Genomic DNA, 22,636 nt, shown 5'->3' with positions numbered 1-22,636 from the left:
GAGTAGATGCTAAATCCAAATTTAATAGACAGAAATCCTGAGAATGTAAACACACAAAACAAACAAGTGTGCCTCACCTTGATAACCTAGGTGAATTTGTTGGTTATAGGGAGAGTTGACAACATTTACATTAACCTAAATATGCAGCAACATTGTAATGTAATCTAACTACACTAAACGGAGTTAAAATGAATATAAGCTTTATAGAATAAGGCAGCTATAATAAGCTAAAGACATCAACTCTAATAGAGTAGGACTTGGGAACTTTGCTGACTAATGCTCTTATGTTAGGATGGATCGGTATAATAAAGGGTCTTATCTACTAAACGTTGCATAAGAAGTTAATGTAAATTTTGAGTCATTTATTCTCAGGCTCTTGTAAACATATTGGTGCGATATAAGAAATTGTAGCTTCTGATTAATTGTTAGCATCACTTGTGTGGAACATTTTATATATAAATGTGTCTCTAAGAGAGAGAAAATTGCTCTTCAGTTCTAAGGGCTTCATGTATCTTTCTGAAATAACAGTACGTTGTGTGCCATTGGGTGGTTATTTGTAACATTAACAATGTGCTGCACAGTTATATGTTGTGTAGGGATATTCAAACTTCGTTTGAACAGCCTGGGGATCTTTGCGATCTGTCATTGCAAAGATACAGCCATTTATGCATATTTAAGTAAGTGAAGCTTGAGGCAATTTTTTTTATTTCTTAATTTTTTTATTGAAAACCCAAAATGGTCTTCACATGTTTGTATTCATTGTAAGAATTGCTCCATCTGTATGCTCCTGTGTTCCATTGTAATTTTACTTGTATTCTTTTACATTTCTAATATGTAAATGTCTTTTCTAGATAAACCGTTGAAGAAGCGCAGACAAGATTCCTATCCATTAGAAGCTGGGGGTGCTACTGGGGGAAATAAACCAGCTTCCCAGGAAACTGATACAGCAGGAAATGGTTCAAGACCGGCCCTGATGGTTAGCATTGATCTTCTACATGCTGGCAGAGGGGACACTCAGGCATCTGTAACTCAGGACTCAGACTTTGTCAGAAAGCCTGAAGACACAAAACATTGTAATGATGGATATGTTTCTGGGACACAAGAGGATACATTGGGAGTCCTTAAACATAACCCTGAAAACAATCCAGGAACACCAAGAAATGTGTCTGATTTGGAAGCTGAGAATCCTGATAAGTCGATTAAGAGCACACCTACTAAATTTCCAGCAGAGATCTTGCAGGGAGAACTGCAGAATGAAACCAAACCATCAATTATCAAAGCTGAACCTCCCGAGACGAATGAGGAACAAATGGTTTCAGAGGACAGCAAAATGGATACAAAACCTGAAAGCTGTGAATTAAGTTGTGAGGACACCAAGGTAGAAAACATGTGTGTTAGTGAGGATGTAAAGACTGAGAATCAGGTCAGTGAGACCACAAACGATGACAAGCCTTGTGATGGTGGAGATCCTGCAGAAAATACAAACCTTAATGACTCTATCATGGACACCACAGAAGATCTGATAAAGAGTTCGAATCCTTCCAAGCAACGGACTGAAGGAAAGCAAGACACCTCTAAACCAAGAATAGAGGGGAAATCGGATACACCTCGACAAAAGAGTGATGCAAAACCTGAACAGCCAAAACAAAAGAGTGATGGGAAATCAGAACCCAGGCAAAAGAGTGAAGGAAAGCCTGACACATCCAAACAGAAAAGTGAAGGGAAGCCTGATGCATCCAAGCAAAAGAGTGAAGGGAGACCCGAGACAGCCAAACAGAAAAGTGATGGAAAGAGCGACATGCCCAAACAAAAGACTGAGGGCAAGTCTGACACAACCAAGCAGAAGAGTGATGGGCAACCAGAAACACCTAGACAAAGAAACGATGGGCGCCCAGAAACACCTAAGCACAAGAACGATGGCCGGCCAGAAACACCAAAGCATAAAAGTGAAAGTAAGCCCGAAACACTTAAACAAAAGAACGAGAGTCGGTCAGATACGCTAAAACAGAAGTCTGACAGTAAACAGGAGTCTCACCGTCAGAAGAGTGATGAACACTCTGAAGCAAGCAAACAAAAAGTGGATACTCCGAAACACAAACACGATAACAGAAGAGATTCTATCAGATTATCTTCTGATAAGAAACCAGATATTTCTAAACATAAAACAGATTCCAAGTGTGAGTCCTCAAAAACAAAGTCTGAAAGTCGGTCAGATGGAGGAAAACCGAAAGTAGATGGGCGACCTGGACATGAGTCTTCAAGGCGTGACCATGAGAACACAAAACAGAAGTCAGATGACAAAGCTGATTTAGATCGCCAAAAAGGGGATCAACCTAGAGTTAGGAGGCCTGAATCCCTGAGGTCTTTCAACAAAAGCGAGCAGGAGGCAAAACACGGGGTGAATAAATCAGATCCATCAAAAGTGGATAAGTCCGAAAGGAAGCACCGACATGATTCAGACGACTCAAGAGATAGACTTTCTTCTGGAGAACAAAAATTAAGGTCAAGCAGCCCTCGAATTAAGGGCGATAGTAAATCGGACTCCAGTAAATCGGACTCTAGTAAACCTAAATCAGATAAACCTGTATTAAGATCTCCCTCTGGTAAAGATGAGAAAAGGACAGATGGTAACAAAAGTAAGATGGATGGGAATAAAGCCAATAGTGACAACAAAACGGGGTTCCCAAGTTATTTGTTGGGTGGGAGTCAGGGTGCACTGAAACACTTCGTCATTCCAAAACTCAAGCGGGATAAGGATGGTAATGTTACCCAGGATCCTAAACGGTCAGAACTAAAAGGGGATGAGAAAGAGAAATCTGGAAAAATCGGTCTTGTGGGAGATCTTAATAAGGGTGCTAAACCTGTAGTAGTTCTTCAAAAACTCTCTTTGGATGAAGTGCAGAAATTGATTAAGGAACGAGAGGACAAATCAAGAAGTTCACTCAAGTCCAACAAAAATAGGCCATCTAAATCCAGCAAAGGTAAGAGGTTACACTTTATTTTTCCATTATATGTTTTGATTTACATTGATAACATTTGTTTTTAATATGGAAATCCTTATTTGTGGGTCATTACTTTAGCTGTAGCTAGAATTGAAATGGCTACAGTTTGTATAAAATACTTTTCTTACAGTTTAACAAAGAAACAAAACTAGTTCTTAAACCCATCTCCTCTTTTACTGGTTCTATAATGCAGCAGTGACCTACAAGTGCTAGGGCATAGATTCCCCTTTAAATAGTTGCTTACTCTAAGGAATGTAAAGCTCTTTTTTTTTTTTTGCTCAGCGTTCATATAGCTGAATAAGTTTTTTTTCTGTGAGAGTTCATGTAGCTGAATACGTTCTTTTCTTTCTTGATTATTGTTGGTTCTATTTGTACAGAATGAAGCTAGCAGTATGAGTACCCTTAGGATTCTGGTGAAATAAATTCTTTCAAAAGTTGAAACATTTTTTTTCAAAAGTTGAAATGTACGTGGTTGCCAGTGAGGGAAAATATTGACACTGTCGATGATTGGACTAGTTTTCACAGAATCTAGTATGGCTGAGTGGTATTACCAATCATTACCAGTGGTAAGACTAGCCATTGCTGCATTAGCCGGTCATACTTTTTTTTTTTTCTCACACTTATTATTCCTTGGACTCTGGCCTGGTTTTATGAAAATATTGCATGCCCCTTTTAACCCCTTAAGGACACATGACATGTGTGACATGTCATGATTCCCTTTTATTCCAGAAGTTTGGTCCTTAAGGGGTTAAAGATAACTGCTGGTTTTAACTCAGTTTGATATAAATTTGATCAGTTTGAATGAAATTAAACTGCTTCTAACGTTTTGTTTGCGTAAAAACCCACACCATAAAAAAGCCCAAACTTAAACACAACTTTCATATCGATGTGTATGGATTTCTGAAATGCATTTATTTAAAGTAATATTGTTGGTGTACAGTTTTACTACGTTTTGTGAAACTGTTGAATGAGGTTTTTTTTTTTCATGAATTCTTTTATTTTAATCAAATTCCCAGTGTGTTTAACGGTGTGAATTAACTTAATGCTTTTCTTTTGATTGTTTATATTACAATTGGCCGAAAGTGCATGTACAATTTGTGGATTTTGCTTATGTATAGTTGTTTCAGAAATTATTGGATGTGCGTACACCTACTTGGTCATACGCCAATGGGAAGGACTGAAGCCCTATTTTAACTTTGATTACAAGGGCTAAAGTAAAAGATATTTTTATGTGGATTATTTAATGCCTATTATATATTCACGTTTACTAGTGTAAAAAAAGTATGGTATTTTCTTTTTGTATATATGGAGGGATAAGACTGTATTTATTGTATTGGAAAGTTGAGTGGAACTATGGTGCTAGCTAAAATATTTATGGATTAAGGACTGCCTGAATATGTATCAATATGTATCAAGTGAAAATAGCCCCTGTCCATGGAAAGCAATCATTCTAACTGATACATTTTGGTATTGGGGCATTTTACCCTTTAACACCCCTTAAGGACCAAACTTCTGGAATAAAAGGGAATCATGACATGTCACACATGTCATGTGTCCTTAAGGGGTTAAGGTCCATTTTCACTCCACCTAGATGGCAGAGGGCTGATCCTGTCCAAATTTAGAAGCAGAGATGGACATTTTTCTTTAGAAGAACCATAATTGTTTATACTACTGCAATGCACTTTGGCTGCATTTTATTCCAAAACCTGAAATTGCAGGTTTACCGTATACTAGGTTTATTTCTCCTTGGTAGAAACAAAGTGGTAACATATCAGCATTTTTATAACTTTTTTTATAAATATAATTACTCTTCAAATGTTTAAAAAAAAAAAAAAAAAAAAAAGCAGGGGTATGTTGATGGGAAAGCCCCATACTTCTGCAGATGGATTTTTTGCCTTTGGCAAATTGGTAACTGACTGGTTCTTATATAGCCGGGGTTTCTCAGGTATTTTTAATGGAGCTCACAAGGCAGGCACTTATTTTCTGTAAACTGAGTGAACTCCCACTAATATTAGGCAGCACTGGAACATATATGTCCCAGTGCTGTCCTTGCAGATACAGTATGTTATATTATAAATTATTCTCTTGGTTTGTGCATTTACATGATATTTGTAGAGCATTTTTCTTTGCAGTAAATATTTCGTTTTAATTAAAAGAAAGGAGGCATTACATGTTTCATGTTTTTTTTTTTACTTTTGTAGTTTTGTCTGGATAGTTATATAAATGTTTTGCACTTTGGCTTTCTTTTCTTTTCTTAGTAAAAGTGTAGTTTGCTAAGATTTTAACTTGCAGTCTGTGTAGTTAGAGACTACATAATTTTTGCCCCCTTAATTCTTATCCATTTTGATCTAAAAATGTTTTGTCTCCTTTCAAGCTTTTTCTGAAAATTGAAACACAAATTACCTGGTTGATCATTTTATTTCTAATAATTTGTCAAGCACAATGTGCTTCCATACAAAACATGTTACAGTTCATTGAGAAATGATCAGCTAGATCAAATATCTAAAAACATGGTTTCCCAGACTGTTTTGGATCAAGTCGGACCTCGTGTGAGACAGTTAAGGTTTTTTTTTTTTGTTTTTAAACCATCATCATTGGTTGATAATCGTCACTATTTATTTACAGACTTACCTGAGATATGTCTATCTTTTGAACTACTTGTTCTAATTGTTTTGTAGGGCAGTAGATTTGTGTGTGTGTGTCTGTGTCTCTCTCTCTCTCTCATACTGGGCTCATCATTCTGGCCAAATCCCATTATAACAGGCACGTGCCAGAATTGGATTTGCTCCCTCCCCAGCTGGGGGAAAGGTGTAGAACTGAATGCACACATTTCCTCCTCAAAGGAAGCTTTTGATAGTTTTTTTTTTAATAAATATTATTCCACAAGCTGTTAACAAAGTGACAGACGTTTTGCATATTTACTATAATTGTTATATTCACTTGTAATACAGGTGTTAACGGATGTAGGGAGATATTCCTGAGGTTTTTTTTTGTAAGGAATCCTTGCCTTTTTTTTTTTTTTTTCATTTTCCGCTGGATCTGGGAGAGGATCTGTGCAGCACCTCTTTCTGGGCCCTGTTTGCATTATTTCCTGGAAGTACAAGTTGTCTCTATAGATGTGTGTGGAGGCTGCATCTTGTCTCCGTTGGTGTCATCTTACAATGCAGTTCACAAGTCTCATGGTTTTGCCAATTGTAAAATGTTTTTATTTAGTAGCAGATCTCGTGAGAATTCTTACTGCACTCGGTGTTTCACTTAGGAGCTTGCCGAAATAATATATGTTCAGACATATTCTGCATAATGTTTATAAATAAGACCACTAGGTGGTGCTGTTTCTGCCAGAGAGCACGTGTACAACATTCTCATTCTTGCTGCTGAAAACAAATACTTTCATTATTAACCCGTCAGGGTCCAGATGCAGCTAAAATAAAACTTGTGAGTTCCTTTCCCACTAAACACCGCGCTTATTAAGTGTAATGAACAGTGTAGTAGTTTACTGTTAAGCTAACTGAATATGCTTATTCAATTAAAGCGTACTTTAGTGGTTGAAAACATCAAGCTTGTAAATCGTTTGCTGCTTTGATCCTTAAGTATTTTTTTTTTTTTTTTTTTTTGTTCTTCACTTCCTCTTTGTCCATGGTCTTTCTGTAAGACTGATTGCATCTTACATGCTGATCTAAACCTTTCGAGTGCCATGCTTTAACCTAATTCTCTGGGAAATGTAACCAGCAGTTAAAGGGATGTCTTAATGGAGCTCTACCTGCTGGAGACACTGGAGATTGCAGTGACCATTGCGAACATCTTTTACATTGAAGGGACACTATAGTCACCAAAACATTTTGGTGTATAGATAAATCTCGGCCATTTAGGAATTATATCACTTTATTTATATACTGATCAGCCACAACATTAAAACCTCCTGCCCAATACTATGTAGCTTCCGCCTGTGCTGCCAGAACAGATCTGATGGGTTGAGGCATGGACCCCACAAGACCTCTGAATGTGTCCTCTGGTATCTGGCACCTAGATATTCACAGCAGAGCCTTTAAGTCCTGCAAGTTGTGAAATAGGGTGTCCATGGATCAGATTTGTTGTTCCAGCACATCCCACAGATGCTCAATCGGATTAAGATCTTGGTAATTTGGAGGCCAAGGCAACACCTTGTCATGTTCCTCAAACCATTCCTGAACAATTTATGCAGTGTGGGAGGGTGCATTATCTTGCTTGAGAGGCCATTGCCATCAGGGAAAACAATTACCATGAAGAGGTGTACGTACCTGCCTCCTGCAATGTCACGCTAACTCTTCTAAATGTCCAATCCAATGCTCATTATAGAGACACAGTGCTGTGTTGGACCCGAGATTGACTTGGTACTCACAGTGGAAGGCCTCTAGTGTCTTTCAGGTAGATACACTAGAGGCACAATTTACCCTGCAATGTAAGCATTGCCATATTTACTAAATGGCAATGCTTTACATTGCATGATAACTAAAGGACCACTGTGCCCAGACCACTTTGAGATTATGCAAACTAAAACAGTATATGTGAACACAACCCCAGTGAAAAGTATATTATATAAAGCAAACCAAAACTTCCCCTGTATTTGGGTGAAGAATCTAGGTGAATCCCCAAAAGACTTCCTCCTGTCTTCAATAGATATATACGATATAGAATAGGGGACAATCTGAGATTTGTAGAATAAAAAGAGCCTTGAGTGGTGTCTTTTCTTTCAGTGTCCAGTCTATTGTCACTTCTCACATATTCATCAACCAATAGGTGTATATATCTCAAAGAGAAGAATATACAAAAATGTAGTGCACTTCCAGAGTGTAATAAAAAATATATTTTAATAACTTACATTCAAGTATCAAATAAACAGCATGTCACCATAAAGCGTCCTACGCGTTTCGTCCTCTAGGTTGGACTTCCTCAGGGACTTGGTGAAGTAAAGTGCAGTAAGAATCACAGTAACAGCAATAAAAAAAAACTATCTACAATTTTACTCATATTACATGCTCTACAATTCCCACAATTAAAAAACCCTTTTAATTTTTTCCCATGTAGATCATTATCTCTAAGTTGTTTTTTTGAGATATAACTTCTTGTCAGGATATCTTTAAAATTGTTGGCACCTCTATAAACTACTCTCGGCTTTTCTCCTATATATTCACTAAGGTCTTTCTTTTGCTTAAGGATATACCACTGTTTTTAAAACTTTATGAAAAATGTGGCTTTGTGAATTAAAATCACAAATAAGACACTTGTTTATCTTGTGCGGATTCCTCTTTTTTCTTTTTATACATTAGCAAGTCTTTTTTAGGTTTAGTTAGAACTTCCTCAAATTCTGCCTCTACATCAACCTTTTTATATCCTTTCTGATAAAACTGTTATTTTAAAGTATCGGATTGTTCTAGGAATGTTTTTTTCTTCCGTGCAATTCCTTTTTATTCTCATAAATCGACTTTTAGGGATGTTTGAAAGCCAAGATGACAACTCTCGCTGTTGATGTAACTGTTAACATCAACAGTTTAAAAAAAAAAGTACTGGTCTTGATAACTCCATTGTCAATAAAAATATTTAAATCTAGGAAGTTTGCCTCCTGATTTACTAATTTCCGAGGTGAGCCTCATACCCCAAGAATTAGAATTTAAAAAAGTTAAAAAATTATCCAATGTCTTACTGCCCCTCCAATCAAAAAAAATTCAATGTACCGCCTATAGAGTCCCAGTCATGTTCATGATATATATAGGACTTTTCCCAAAATGCCATAAAAAGGTTAGCATAACGGGCGCGAACTTGGTCCCCATGGCGCTACCCCTTCTCTGGATATAAAATTCCCCCTCAAACAAAAAAAAATGTTTTGTAAAAAGTTAAAAGATAGGTCGATATTTCAGTCCTACCAAGGGGACTTTCATCAGGACATGTTTTCATGTCCTGATGAAAGTCCCCTTGGTGGGACTGAAACATCAACCTATCTTTTAACATGTGCCAATAAAAGTAGTAGTATTTTACTACTGTTTTGAAGTCTTTGAGTACGGTCATTTCCCTGAATATTATAAATGATAGAGAATCAGGTTTCATCAATAGATTATGCTAGCAAATGTCTAGATTTCTCTAAAATCAGAAATTACAAACTGCCCCTTTCCTCTGTCAGTTCAGTCTGCACAAAGGTAAGGATGTCTTCTGCATGTCTGTTATTAGGGAAACCCTCCTCTCTCCTTCAATTCAGCGTTAAGGGTAAGCAATGTCTACAAGGGGAAGTAGGGAGAAGAGACAGGCTCTGTGTGAGAGCAGTACAGAGAGAAGAGAGAAACAGCCATAATGATTTACTGCAGCAGCCTTGGACAGGCAATCTTGAGGATGGAGGGAGAGAACTAATAAGTTTGATTTGCACAAAGCCAACAAAAAGTGTTAGGGACTTTTATCCTGTTATGCTTCTCTGATAGGGGTATGCAGGAGAGTTGTCTAATAGAAAGTGTAACACCCATTGATGATTAACGGATCATGAAAACATGACCGATGCTCTCAGCAGGAGACAGGGGTACTAAAGATTACATTAAAATAAGAGATTTTAATGATATTAAAGGAAGAAGCACTTCATTGTATAAAAGTTAAAGGGACACTATAGTCACCTGAACAACTACAGCTTAATGTAGTTGTTCAGGTATGATCTATAGCTCCTTGCAGGCAATCTAATGTAAACACTGTATTTTCAGAGAAAATACAGTGTTTACATTGATAGGAATACCTCCAGTGGCCGTCACTCAGACTGCCACCAGAGGGACTTCCTATCATGCAGGGCCCTAAAAAGGCCCTGTACATGTCAGACGTATTAAAATACGTCTGACGTGTGCAGGAGAGAGAAGGCACTGTGTGCGCGCCTTCTCTCTCCAGCCTGTCCGTAGAGGGGGGCAGGCAAAGACTGCGAGCTGAGCTGTCAGTCAGCTCAGCTCGTGGCCGCGCGCATTTGCGGTAGTGCGCTCAGGACTTCAGAGGGCGGCATGAATGCTGTCCTCTGAAGTATGTGCGGCGAAACCGCGCATGCGCACAAGGGAGCAATGACTCTTCCAAATGGAAGCGTTTGATTGCTCCCTGCTTGCGCCCGCCTATTTCGTCATTTTGACGAAATAGAGGGCGCGGCTTCACGAGGCTCCCGGCGCTGGAACCAGGTGAGTAAAAACTGCTGCCTGGAGAGTCCCTTTAAGCCAGATGGTTAAACTGCAAACCTGTATCTCTCATGACAGGTTCACTTGTGTAATTGGCATCGGTGCCAGTGCACTGAATACATTTATCACCATGTTTTTGGATCAGTCTCTAGATCTGTTTACCTGCCCGGAATGTTACATGTTTTCCCCGGCACTGCAGGAGAAAATGCGATGGATACGTATGCGCAGAGCAAAATGTTTTAGTTTTTTAAGCTTCCTCTGCATTATTCACTTTAGTGAACACTGAAATACATTTACTGAGGTGAAGGAACAAGGAATTATCACATTTCAGAAAGTTACAATTCCTCCTTAAAGTTTATATTGGAAGGAAATATGTAATAATATATTTTCACTGTATGTAACCTTTTAAGATGAAGTTTGAAATCTTTTATAGCGAATCATAGAATAGAACTTAGTTATACTATATAAAGACTATTTTCTTTAAAAAAAAAAATTAAAAAAATGTTGCTTTGTGAATTCATGACATTTTAATAAATCCCAATTTTGTATAAGAACTGGATTTTATGCATGACTCCTTCCTCACTGTTATTGTTTTGTGATACAATTACTGGGTAAGAACCTGTTGATAGAATTATTAGGTAGGTAGTATAGTAAAAGGAACACTATAGCGTTGGAAATTCCTAACACTCAAGTGCCTTAGTCATCGTTTAGTTGACTGTACCAGCGTGGTTTAAAAAAGGTGATTTACTTAACTTTCAGCCCATGCTGTGCTGCTCTTCTCTGTGTAGCCATCCAGGTTCATTATCTCCGATTGGCCGCACTGCGTCCAATCAGATCATCTGACTAGAATATCTGAGTTTTATTCTATTTTATGGAAGCGCCTCAAATGACTGTCAATATAACATCCACTAGAGCCAGGTTAAATCTGCAATGAAAGCATTGTGGTTCCTCCAGAAAGGTAATGTTTTCAGTTGTTGTGTTAAAGGGGGGTGGGAACACGGCATCCGGACCGCTTCATTGAGATGAAGTGGTCTGGGTGCCTTTAGTGTCACTTTACAGATTTGTTTTTAAATTAAAACCTTTTCTTATCGGTAGCATGTTTTGTAATTTTGACAACGGGTTTAGCGCAGGCAAAGTTCCATTTCAGTTGTTAATCTAATTTACCCACAATACATGAGTAAAAAGACCCCCACAGAAGGGCAAACTACAGACATCATGGACCGAGGAGAGCAAAATGGAGGCGCCCATGTATTAAGACACAGCACAAGAAAGAAGATATTAATTATAAAAAATGGCAAGTGGCAATAAGCCCGTTTAGTCCATGTGAGCACATGCGCACACAGAGCTCCATTATACCTGGCTACTTTGTCTATAACTGCTGCGTCCTCTCAGCTCCTGCTTCTTCTCTGGCTGCCCCTTTTACTGCGTGCACACTCACGTCTCTGAATCAGAAGCTTTCAGTCATTTCCCCGGCACCGACCAGAAGTCTCTGCCAGGAAAGAAATGAGAGGCTTGCAAAGGCTGCAGTCATAACTGCTGCAGCTTTTGCAATTTTTTATTTATTTATTTAGAAATACCCCCAATTAAAAATAAAAATGTGGAAAAAAATGCATGCATGTTTTCATTGTGGATATATACACGCAATAGTGACATATACAACATGAAATACAAGATATATAGGGCACGATCCATATGACAATAAAACACTGACGGCATATAATACATAACCAAAAAAAAGCCGCACAATGTGGAACATTACATTGACAGGAGTTTGAAAGTAAGAGGAGAGTGAGGGTAAGAAAAGAAGGAAGTGAAAAAATATAATTGCAGAAGCCAACATGTAAACCCTGTGGTGTGTGGGCCAAGCAGAAATCTCCAGCGGACACCCAGGGTAGATAAAAACACGTAAGATGTGAGGTCCAGAGGGGCCTTACACATACGCTGTTTTAACAATGGTTGCTACACCCCATGCGCACCACAAAATAAATAAAACCTGAAAAGGAACATATGACTACTAAACAATTGCAACCTGTATAAGGCAGGCAAGTATTGAAAAATATATTTTAAAAAAGTTTTCGAGCTCATAGTTCAGCAAGTCACCCTGGGCAATGGGCACAGCCCCCCCCCCCCCCCCCCTCCTCATCGCCCAGCAGAGGTGAAAGAAGGTATAGCATTGGCATCAATAGAGTCTCTCAGGTCCTTGGCCAAGGGACCCACGAATTCCCAGACTCCTACCCCAACAGTCTGTTGGGTCACGTTCCTGGAGAACACTGGAGCCTACACTGCTTCTCTCACCACTCTGGCCCACGGGCTTCATCTGGCACCCTGGCCACTGCTCCCTGGGTGTCTTGACTCCACACGCAAAGCAGGGCTTACAGATCAGTGGGTATTTGGCTTCAGGCCTCCAGACTGGACCTAGACTCAGTGGCCACTCCATTCTCTTAAACAAGCAGACAGAGGAAATGTCAGAGGCAGCGTTCCGTCGTGCTCCCACCACTGGAGGGCCACAGCTCTGCCACACAATGCCCAATCCATATTGAATCCAGCCTCCATGAGGATGGCATTTGCCTCTAGTAGCATGTAGACCAGGCAATCTGCAGTGACGGGCCACTGGTGCCAGGGTGAGCTGGTAAGCAGGGTGGAGCGAGCAGACCAAAAATGATTTACCTCTCCAAGTCAAAAGCATTGGTTTGCTGGTGTGGTTCTCGTTGTGCAGAACTTGCCTGGTCCAAGCCTGTCCTCTTATGCAGAATGCAAACTCTGTGGGCTTCCTCTGTTGCGATGCGTCATAATCAAGGTTCTCATATTCCCTCAACCCCTCTGTTCCTTTGTGTCAAACTTGTCTGGTTACAACTACATGTCTGTTCGTCCACCCATTGTAAAGCGCTGCGGAATTTGACGGCGCTCTATAAATATCATAATAGTAATTAGTTTACTCAGGGAGCACATGGCGATGTAGACCTCAGGCCTAATATCTCGCTCAAACGTTCAGCAATTCTAAAAATATCGGGTGCAGGGTATACAACCAGGCTTACCCTCCACTATTTTCTGTAGTGTCAGTCCAATTTGTACCTGGATAGGGGTGGTTTGAATACATTGAGTACTGAATCTCCTGTACTGCGGTGCACACTGCTCCGCTTGGCCACGCTACCAGGAGACCCACCGGGAAGCGCTGACCAAGGAGGGGATAGAGAGGAACATGGGGAGGGGGGTGGGTTGTTAAGGATCACTTTGGGACGGGGGTGGTAGAACACTATGGGGGAGGGAAGGGGGGAGAACACTATGGGGGAGGGAAGGGGGGAGAACACTATGGGGGAGGGAAGGGGGGAGAACACTATGGGGGAGGGAAGGGGGGAGAACACTATGGGGCAGGGAAGGGGGGGAAAGAACACTATGGGGCAGGGAAGGGCGGGAAAGAACACTATGGGGCAGGGAAGGGCGGGAAAGAACACTATGGGGCAGGGAAGGGCGGGAAAGAACACTATGGGGCAGGGAAGGGCGGGAAAGAACACTATGGGGCAGGGAAGGGCGGGAAGAACACTATGGGACAGGGAAGGGGGGGGGAAGAACACTATGGGACAGGGAAGGGGGGGGAAGAACACTATGGGACAGGGAAGGGGGGGGAAGAACACTATGGGACAGGGAAGGGGGGGAAGAACACTATGGGACAGGGAATGGGGGGGGAGAAGAACACTATGGGACAGGGAATGGGGGGGGGGAGAAGAACACTATGGGACAGGGAATGGGGGGGGGAGAAGAACACTATGGGACAGGGAATGGGGGGGGAGAAGAACACTATGGGACAGGGAATGGGGGGGGAGAAGAACACTATGGGACAGGGAATGGGGGGGGAGAAGAACACTATGGGACAGGGAATGGGGGGGGGAGAAGAACACTATGGGACAGGGAATGGGGGGGGAGAAGAACACTATGGGACAGGGAATGGGGGGGGAGAAGAACACTATGGGACAGGGAATGGGGGGGGAGAAGAACACTATGGGACAGGGAATGGGGGGGGGAGAAGAACACTATGGGACAGGGAATGGGGGGGGGGAGAAGAACACTATGGGACAGGGAATGGGGGGGGGGGAGAAGAACACTATGGGACAGGGAATGGGGGGGGGGAGAAGAACACTATGGGACAGGGAATGGGGGGGGGGGAGAAGAACACTATGGGACAGGGAATGGGGGGGGAGAAGAACACTATGGGACAGGGAATGGGGGGGGGGAAGAACACTATGGGACAGGGAATGGGGGGGGGAGAAGAACACTATGGGACAGGGAATGGGGGGGGGGGAAGAACACTATGGGACAGGGAATGGGGGGGGGGGAGAAGAACACTATGGGACAGGGAATGGGGGGGGGAGAAGAACACTATGGGACAGGGAATGGGGGGGGGAGAAGAACACTATGGGACAGGGAATGGGGGGGGAGAAGAACACTATGGGACAGGGAATGGGGGGGGGGAGAAGAACACTATGGGACAGGGAATGGGGGGGGGAGAAGAACACTATGGGACAGGGAATGGGGGGGGGGGAGAAGAACACTATGGGACAGGGAATGGGGGGGGGGAGAAGAACACTATGGGACAGGGAATGGGGGGGGGGGGAGAAGAACACTATGGGACAGGGAATGGGGGGGGGGGGAGAAGAACACTATGGGACAGGGAATGGGGGGGGGGGGAGAAGAACACTATGGGACAGGGAATGGGGGGGGGGGAGAAGAACACTATGGGACAGGGAATGGGGGGGGGGGAGAAGAACACTATGGGACAGGGAATGGGGGGGGGGGGGAGAAGAACACTATGGGACAGGGAATGGGGGGGGGGAGAAGAACACTATGGGACAGGGAATGGGGGGGGGGGAGAAGAACACTATGGGACAGGGAATGGGGGGGGGGGGGGAGAAGAACACTATGGGACAGGGAATGGGGGGGGGGGGGGGGAAGAACACTATGGGACAGGGAATGGGGGGGGGGGGGGGGAAGAACACTATGGGACAGGGAAGAAGGGCATCCACTACACATACATATAAATATTCTTGGAAACATAATAAAAATAAATGACTGGCTTGTATATTTTGTGCATTTACCATTTAACCCCTTAAGGACATCTGGCGTTCTATGATGTCCTTTTTAGGGCGATCCTAAACGCCGGCGGGCGGCATAGAACGTCTCTGCCGTCTTTTGGCCTTACTGGGTCCACGCAGCTACCACGCCGGCGGTCACGATCCTGGCGTCTGCCTGATCCGCCCCGCGGCAGGATCCTTGCGATCACATGGCCGGAATAGACGGTTTATTCAGTGCCTGCAGGGCTAAAAATAAAACACCTAATAGCTAAAAAAATTAAATAAACTCCCAATAGCTTAAAAAAAAAAAAAAAATCTACATGCAGGATGTTGGTATATTGGGCAGTAGCAGTATACAAATATAGGGGGACACACGGTTTGTGAAATAGTGCCATCAGACTTGGCAGAGGTTGGTGGTAAAATAGTTAAAGGGTTACTCCAAGCACCATGACCACTTCACTGTTTAGAACTGAAAATGGTGCAAGTCTGTATCTGCAACATTTTAAAACGCTGCACTTACAGGCGGATTTTATTTTACTACCTGAGGTGTAAGCCCACCAAGGAGGATCCAGGCTACAGGGAGTTCTTGGTCTTAGCGCTGATGAGTTGATGGTAGTTTTTTTTTTTTTTTTTTTTCCTCTTTTCACCAAACTGCACAGGGAATGGAACCGGCAAAGGAAATTCCAACCAAATAGCTTTTTGTAGCAGTTATGGTTCATGTGAGTGCCATTACAGCACTATTCACTAAATTGAGATGTCAGGAATTCAGAGGATTTCAACTTTAAGACCAAAATAGTCTAACTGTAAAAAGTCTCCACATTACCAATGTCAGGGCTTGACAACTTTGATTGGAATTTAGGAGCCAGCAAAAAAAGTTAGGAGCCAGGTTTTTCAATGTCAAAAATACAATTCTTAAAGGGACACTATAGTCACCAGAACAACTACTTAAAAGGCAGTATTTACATTGCTGCCTTGCAACACTTCTAGTTACTCAGGCGGACTTTGGAGTGCATCCTGGGCCTGTGATGCACAGTGCGCAGCACCTACGTAGAGCATCTCCATGCCCTGCATCAATGCATCGCTATGAGGAGATGTTTATTGACGCAGCGTGGCATTTGCCACACATGCACAAAAGCATCCCAATGCTTTCCTATGGGAAGACTGATCTCGCTGCTGTGCATGCACACGGTCGCTCACTGCCTTGCGCAGGCACACGCCCCCTTGCGCAGGCACGCGCTCCCTTGCTGCCTTGCGCAGGCATGCACGCTCCCTTGCGCAGGCATGCGCGCTCCCTTGCTGCCTTGCGCAGGCATGCGCGCTCCCTTGCGCAGGCATGCGCGCTCCCTTGCGCAGGCATGCGCGCTCCCTTGCGCATGCATGCGCGCTCCCTTGCGCAGGCATGCGCGCTGCCTTGCGCAGGCATGCGCGCTGCCTTGCGCAGGCATGCGCGCTGCCTTGCTGCCTTGCGCAGGCATGCGCGCTCCCTTGCTGCCTTGCGCAGGCATGCGCGCTGCCTTGCGCAGGCATGCGCGCTCCCTTGCTGCCTTGCGCAGGCATGCGCGCTCCCTTGCTGCCTTGCGCAGGCATGCGCGCATGCCTTGCGCATGCCTTGCGCAGGCATGCGCGCATGCCTTGCGCAGGCATGCGCGCATGCCTTGCGCAGGCATGCGCGCTGCCTTGCCGCCTTGCGCAGGCATGCGCGCTCCCTCTCTGATGCGCATGCCCATTTTTGTCACACATTAATGTGGCCATCCAGCCTCCCTACCTTTGGGAGCTGGAGTGGTTAGGCTTCCCTGAGGTCCAGTGGGGCTTAAGTTATCTCCCTGCACTGTTCTATAGAGTGCCCTCCAGTGATGCCGGGGCCAGAATGAAGTCATATTCCATCACCCGGCATCACTGGAGAGCGGGAGCAGAGCAGGGCGATTACAGCTGCACGTGCACCTCAAACATCCTGGAGCCTGCCGCCCATGCACACACGCCAGCGCTCTATTAGAAGGCCGACCGACCACACAGACGCCCATGCTATTCCTGAACTGGCCGGCCGACCACCCACATAGACGCCCATGCTCTTTATGAGCCCGCCTCCAATAATAAACAGCCAAACACCTCGGAAGCTGAATGGACCAGCAAATCCCATAGACAAAAATCCTAGTCGCCACAGTGACCTGGCGCCTGGGATTTGAAGAGCCCTGACCTATGCTTAAATATGGTCTATTTTGGCCTTAGATGTTAATCGCTGTGAATTCTGGACAGCTGTCACTTTAGTAAATAACCCTGGTGATGTTTGCTTTCTAAGTTTTGCAAGTATTTCGTTTTGACATTGCCGCTCTATTTGCCGTATTTGTCCTTTAACAAAAAATAATTGAACTCCTAGGCATATGCAGAATTTTGCTAATCAGGAATAAGTGAATCTGTTTTGTCTTATTTCTATTAGTCCTATTAGTTGCATAGAAACTGTTAAAAGTGCTTCTTATTTTATTTTTCATATGTAATGTGCAATATAAGGGTATCAGAAGCAAAACCTGTATGTCCTTTAAAAATGTATTATGTCTGGGTGCATTTAAACAGTAAATATTAAAGGAACACTATAGTGTCTGGAATACAAATATGTATTCCGAACACGAGAATGCCTGTGTGGCTGTTTAAGTTCCCATGCCCCCCTTTAGATGGCTCTGAAAAGGTGAATGTACTCACCGCTTATCCCACCCCATGCTGGTCTTGCTGCGGCTAGCACCGCCTTGCTCCACCTCTGTGGCTGAGATGATCAACTTTGATCTCATCCAATCCAATGCTTTCCCACAGGAAAGCATTGGGAGGCTATTGCACATGAGCTGCAAAACGCCACGCTGCCAATCAGCATCTCGTCATAGAGAATCATTGAACCAATGCATCTCTATGGGAAATGTTCAGTGCCTCCATGCAGAGGGCGGAGACACTGAACACCTGGAAGCCACTCTAGTGGCTGACTTAGTGACTCCCACTAGAGATTACTAGGCACCAATGTAAACACTGCATTTTCTCTGAAAAAGCAGCGTTTACATTGAAAAGCCTACAGGGACAGGCAATAGGCACCAGAACCACTACATGAGGCTGTAGTTATTATGGCGATTATAGTGGAACAAACACCATAAAGTGCCAAAATGGATTCAGTCATAAAGGCACAAAATTTAAGGGCACCACCATAAGCTTTCTGGGTTCATGTAGTATATGTTCTCCCTGTTGTTCATGGTTATAATGCTGATAATTTCCACAAAGTTTCAACCATGCATGCAGTTTCTGGAATTAGCCCTTTCCTTTCTTTTGCATTATCCCAATAGTACCCTAACTTGCTCACAAAATATTTTTAGTAAAGAGCAGTGTAGGAATCTAGAAAGGGACTAAAAATGATGACTTTCCAGGACATGTTGTCCGCTATACATTTAACAGTACATTGGATAATATTTATTGGTTGATAATTAAAGTTTTTTTTTTATAATTAGAAAATTGGTTTTAGAGTATTTGAACTAATCTGTTAATTATAAATATCGTTCTTTGGTGCAGCATGCTAATTTGTTCCTATTTCCTTCTTTAGGTGGCATTGACCAATCTGTGTTGAAAGAACTTCCTCCAGAACTGGTGGCAGAAATTGAATCATCCATGCCACTGTGTGAACGTGTTAAAATGAACAAACGCAAGCGTAGCACAGTAAATGAGAAGCCCAAGTACGCAGAGATCAGCTCAGATGATGACAACGAGAGTGAAGAGGCCTTTGAACGTATGTACCCTTATCCCTGTCCGTATTTGTGTGAAAAGCCTAGGCTAAACAGTTTTATACTTTGTATAGTGGTTACATTGTATCTCACATTTTTATGTAAGTATTTAAGACTATCAATAATCCTTCTCGTTTATAAGGATTAAAGAAGTATTGACCTCTAATCTTGTGAAGGGTTGCAGTGTGCATCCTTAGTGTTTATACATTTGTTTAAAATATGATTGATAAAATATCTTTGCTTACAATAATCCTCAAAGTTAAAATTAGCTATTTATTGTGTATTCGAAAAACCCTGCAACAGTACAAATGGGTGTGCAATGATTAAAATGGGTGTATTTACTCTAAAACAAAATGGGATTTACTGCACCCTTATTAATCTACAGTTTTAGCTTAAAGGGACAAGATATGTAGATAATGAATTAAAAAGTGGTTAAGAAATTTGAAATTGCACTTGAACAGGCTATTGCTCCAGCTACTAGTCCAGTTACACCCAGATGCATCTGCTCTTGTCTATTCTTATAGTCACACTGTTCAATAAACTGAGTGCAGCTGTACCATGGCTGTTATTTGTTCGTAACACAGTTCAGTTTGCAAACAGGGCTGTGTGTTGTGGTATGCAGAGCCGATGTAAGTTGTATGTGCATGCTACACACACTTGTTGAATGGCAAGGAGGAAGTGCATTCCCAGGGAGCAATCTTAGTAGTTTGCAACAGTTTACAAATTGCTGCACTTTTAAGTCACTCTGGGCACTGGAACAAAGACATGGACCAGGAATGTTACAAAGTTATGACATTTAGAGTGAAATCAGGATTGGAAAAAAGCGCTAAGTCACAGATTTACTTTTAGGTCCAAATGCAGTATTTCTGTCTGATTTCTTGATTATGCATCTTTCTAATATTTGCTTTCAGCATCCAAGAAAAGGCAGAAAAAAGATAAACGTGATGAGGATTGGCAATGTGGAGAACGTGAGAGGAGAAGCTCTGGTGACCACCGCCGCAGTGGGAATGACAGTCGACGTAGTAGTCGCTACCGTGATCGTAGCCCAGAGGACTCTGAAATGGAAGATTCTCCACCTCCAAGCCTAAGTGACGGCAAGTCTACAGCTCAAAACGTTTTTTTATTTTGCAGTCATCTAATGAAATGGGCAAATATTTCCTAAACACAAGCAGATTTAATAACCCAGGTTTTGTAGTTGGAGCTAGAAATTTCTAGAAATTTCAAGTTTGCAAATAGTTGAATAGTGGATTTGTCTGTATGGTATTGAGATGCTGTTTATAAATGATATCTAGTCTATACAATAATAAACCTTCTGTAAATGACAGTGGCCCGGAGAATGAAGAAAAAGGAACGTCAGAAGAAAAGGAAAGCGTACGAGCCCAAACTAACGCCTGAAGGTAAGAAATATTTGTTATTGAGAAACAGTGGTATAGGGTTATACTTTGTGGTATATAAATGATGTGTTAATATGGAATAAGTTTTGAACTTGCTAGAGATGAATAGGCAGAAGGTAACAAATATCACTCTTTGCAGAATGTGTTGGTAATTCACCCCCAGTGGAATCATTGGAGAGGATTGCTCTACGTAGGGAACTGTTCCTAAGCAGTATCAATTGTATTTTAGGGGAAGAGGTGGGATGGATATGAGGATTGTTACATTAGTGTAATAAGTCTCTAATCGTGGCGGATGGCTGGATAGAGTGTTACCTCATGATAATACATTATTTGTCGCTTTGGGTGCTGTTATCTCTTAAGGTGAACATGTCATTTGAATAAATGTTTCAGTGCAAGATATTGATGGCATACAGAAAAATGTATACATTAATATAACAATCAATTCCAGCTACTGTCGTAAACCTTTGCTCAAAGGGATTCTTATACATAACTATCACAAATATCACTAACACCATAACTATCACAGCGTATTGTACTAGTAACGGTGCAAGGACACTTTGAGCGCAGTCCTCATTTTTACGAGCATAAAAAATTAGCAAACAACTATTTCCCTAAGATATAGCCAGTGTGAAGGTGAAGCGCTATATAAATGGGTAACCAGAGTGTAGAATATATTCCGTGCAGTAGAAAGCAGAAATATAATATGAAAGAACTCATATTAGGGATAAGGGTCACCTTTACGGACCCTGAAAGTGCTTCTATTGAGCTATACCCTTTTAGCTCCTAAAAGTGTGAGTGGAAAATTTGTTTTTTCCTAGATATATATCTACCTCTGTATTGCAGTTTGCACTATGTTTTGGTTTTCTTGCTTATGTCTTTAGGAAACCACTTAAGAACCATTGTGATTTTTAATAGACCACGCAGGTATCTTTTCATTATATTTCTGCTCTCTACTGCACGGAATATATTCTACACTCTGGTTACCCATTTATATAGCGCTTCACCTTCACACTGGCTATACTTTGTTGTTGAAAGATAAGATCTGGGTGATACAGCAGCTGAACATTAGTGTGGGATTTTTACACTGTTATATTGAATTTTGTCTGAATATTAGCGCTGGTACCTTCCCTGTTTTCTATTTCCCAAAGATGCATAAAAGCCCCGAGTAGCCACCGGGGGGAGGTCTATCATTCCCTCTATAGTTTCAGTTACTTCTCCTTTATCCACATTTATGAATTACCATCTTCAAAAACATTACTCCGGTTCCATCTTTTGTTAAAGGGACACTATAGTCACCTGAACAACTTTAGCTTAATGAAGCAGTTTTGGTGTATAGAACATGCCCCTGCAGCCTCACTGCTCAATCCTCAATCTATTTAGGAGTTAAATCCCTTTGTTTATGAACCCTAGTCACACCTCCCTGCATGTGACTTGCACAGCCTTCCATAAACACTTCCTGTAAAGAAAGCCCTATTTAGGCTTTCTTTATTGCAAGTTCTGTTTAATTAATATTTTCTTATCCCCTGCTATGTTAATAGCTTGCTAGACCCTGCAAGAGCCTCCTGTATGTGATTAAAGTTCAATTTAGAGATTGAGATAATTATTTAAGGTAAATTACATCTGTTTGAAAGTGAAACCAGTTTTTCTTTCATGCAGGCTCTGTCAATCATAGCCAGGGGAGGTGTGGCTAGGGCTGCATAAACAGAAACAAAGTGATTTAACTCCTAAATGACAGTGAATTGAGCAGTGAAATTGCAGGGGAATTATCTATACACTAAAACTGATTTATTTAGCTAAAGTAATAAAGTGACTATTGTTTTACCTTTCAACCTACCAACATACCAGCTTATTTCAGCAAGTTTTAGCAGGTTATATTCACTTGTTAGCTATTTTCATTGGAGAACACCAGTCCAAATGTATTAATTTTGTAACTCGTTATGTAGCTGTTATAGTATATGGAATAGTGTTTGCTACATTTTTATGCTTCTACAATTTTAATAGCTTTAAAATCGTATCCATTTTTAGTAGTTATGGAAGTTGCCTATACATATGTTTATTTTAATTCTATTAGTGAATACATTCCATGTACTTTTGCACAATCTTTTTTTAAAATTATTATTAAAACCCTAGCTAAACCCATGTCCCAGAGCACAGCTGCGACTACATTTTAAACATAGATAGCTTTGGATCCCGGTAAAAATGGCTTTTGTGTGTCAGTAAAGATTTTTTTATTCTGTATTTAGTATTACATTTTAGCAG

At 41.8% G+C, this 22,636-nt stretch overlaps 1 protein-coding gene across 3 annotated transcripts in view; it reads left to right on the top strand.

Annotated features, from left to right (window-relative positions):
- Positions 1–22,636, top strand: part of NIPBL (NIPBL cohesin loading factor) — a 115,565-nt gene that overhangs the window by 67,608 nt on the left and 25,321 nt on the right. For all 3 annotated transcript variants that reach the window (XM_063453980.1, XM_063453981.1, XM_063453982.1), the window contains exons 10-13: positions 852–2,981; positions 18,806–18,988; positions 19,895–20,077; positions 20,309–20,380. In XM_063453980.1, the coding sequence (XP_063310050.1) occupies positions 852–2,981; positions 18,806–18,988; positions 19,895–20,077; positions 20,309–20,380 (2,568 nt within the window). The remainder of the gene's footprint in view (positions 1–851; positions 2,982–18,805; positions 18,989–19,894; positions 20,078–20,308; positions 20,381–22,636) is intronic.

Source organism: Pelobates fuscus, chromosome 5, assembly GCF_036172605.1.
Source record: "Pelobates fuscus isolate aPelFus1 chromosome 5, aPelFus1.pri, whole genome shotgun sequence".
Classification (NCBI taxonomy): domain Eukaryota; kingdom Metazoa; phylum Chordata; class Amphibia; order Anura; family Pelobatidae; genus Pelobates; species Pelobates fuscus.
This window is presented reverse-complemented; position numbering and strand designations above follow the sequence as displayed.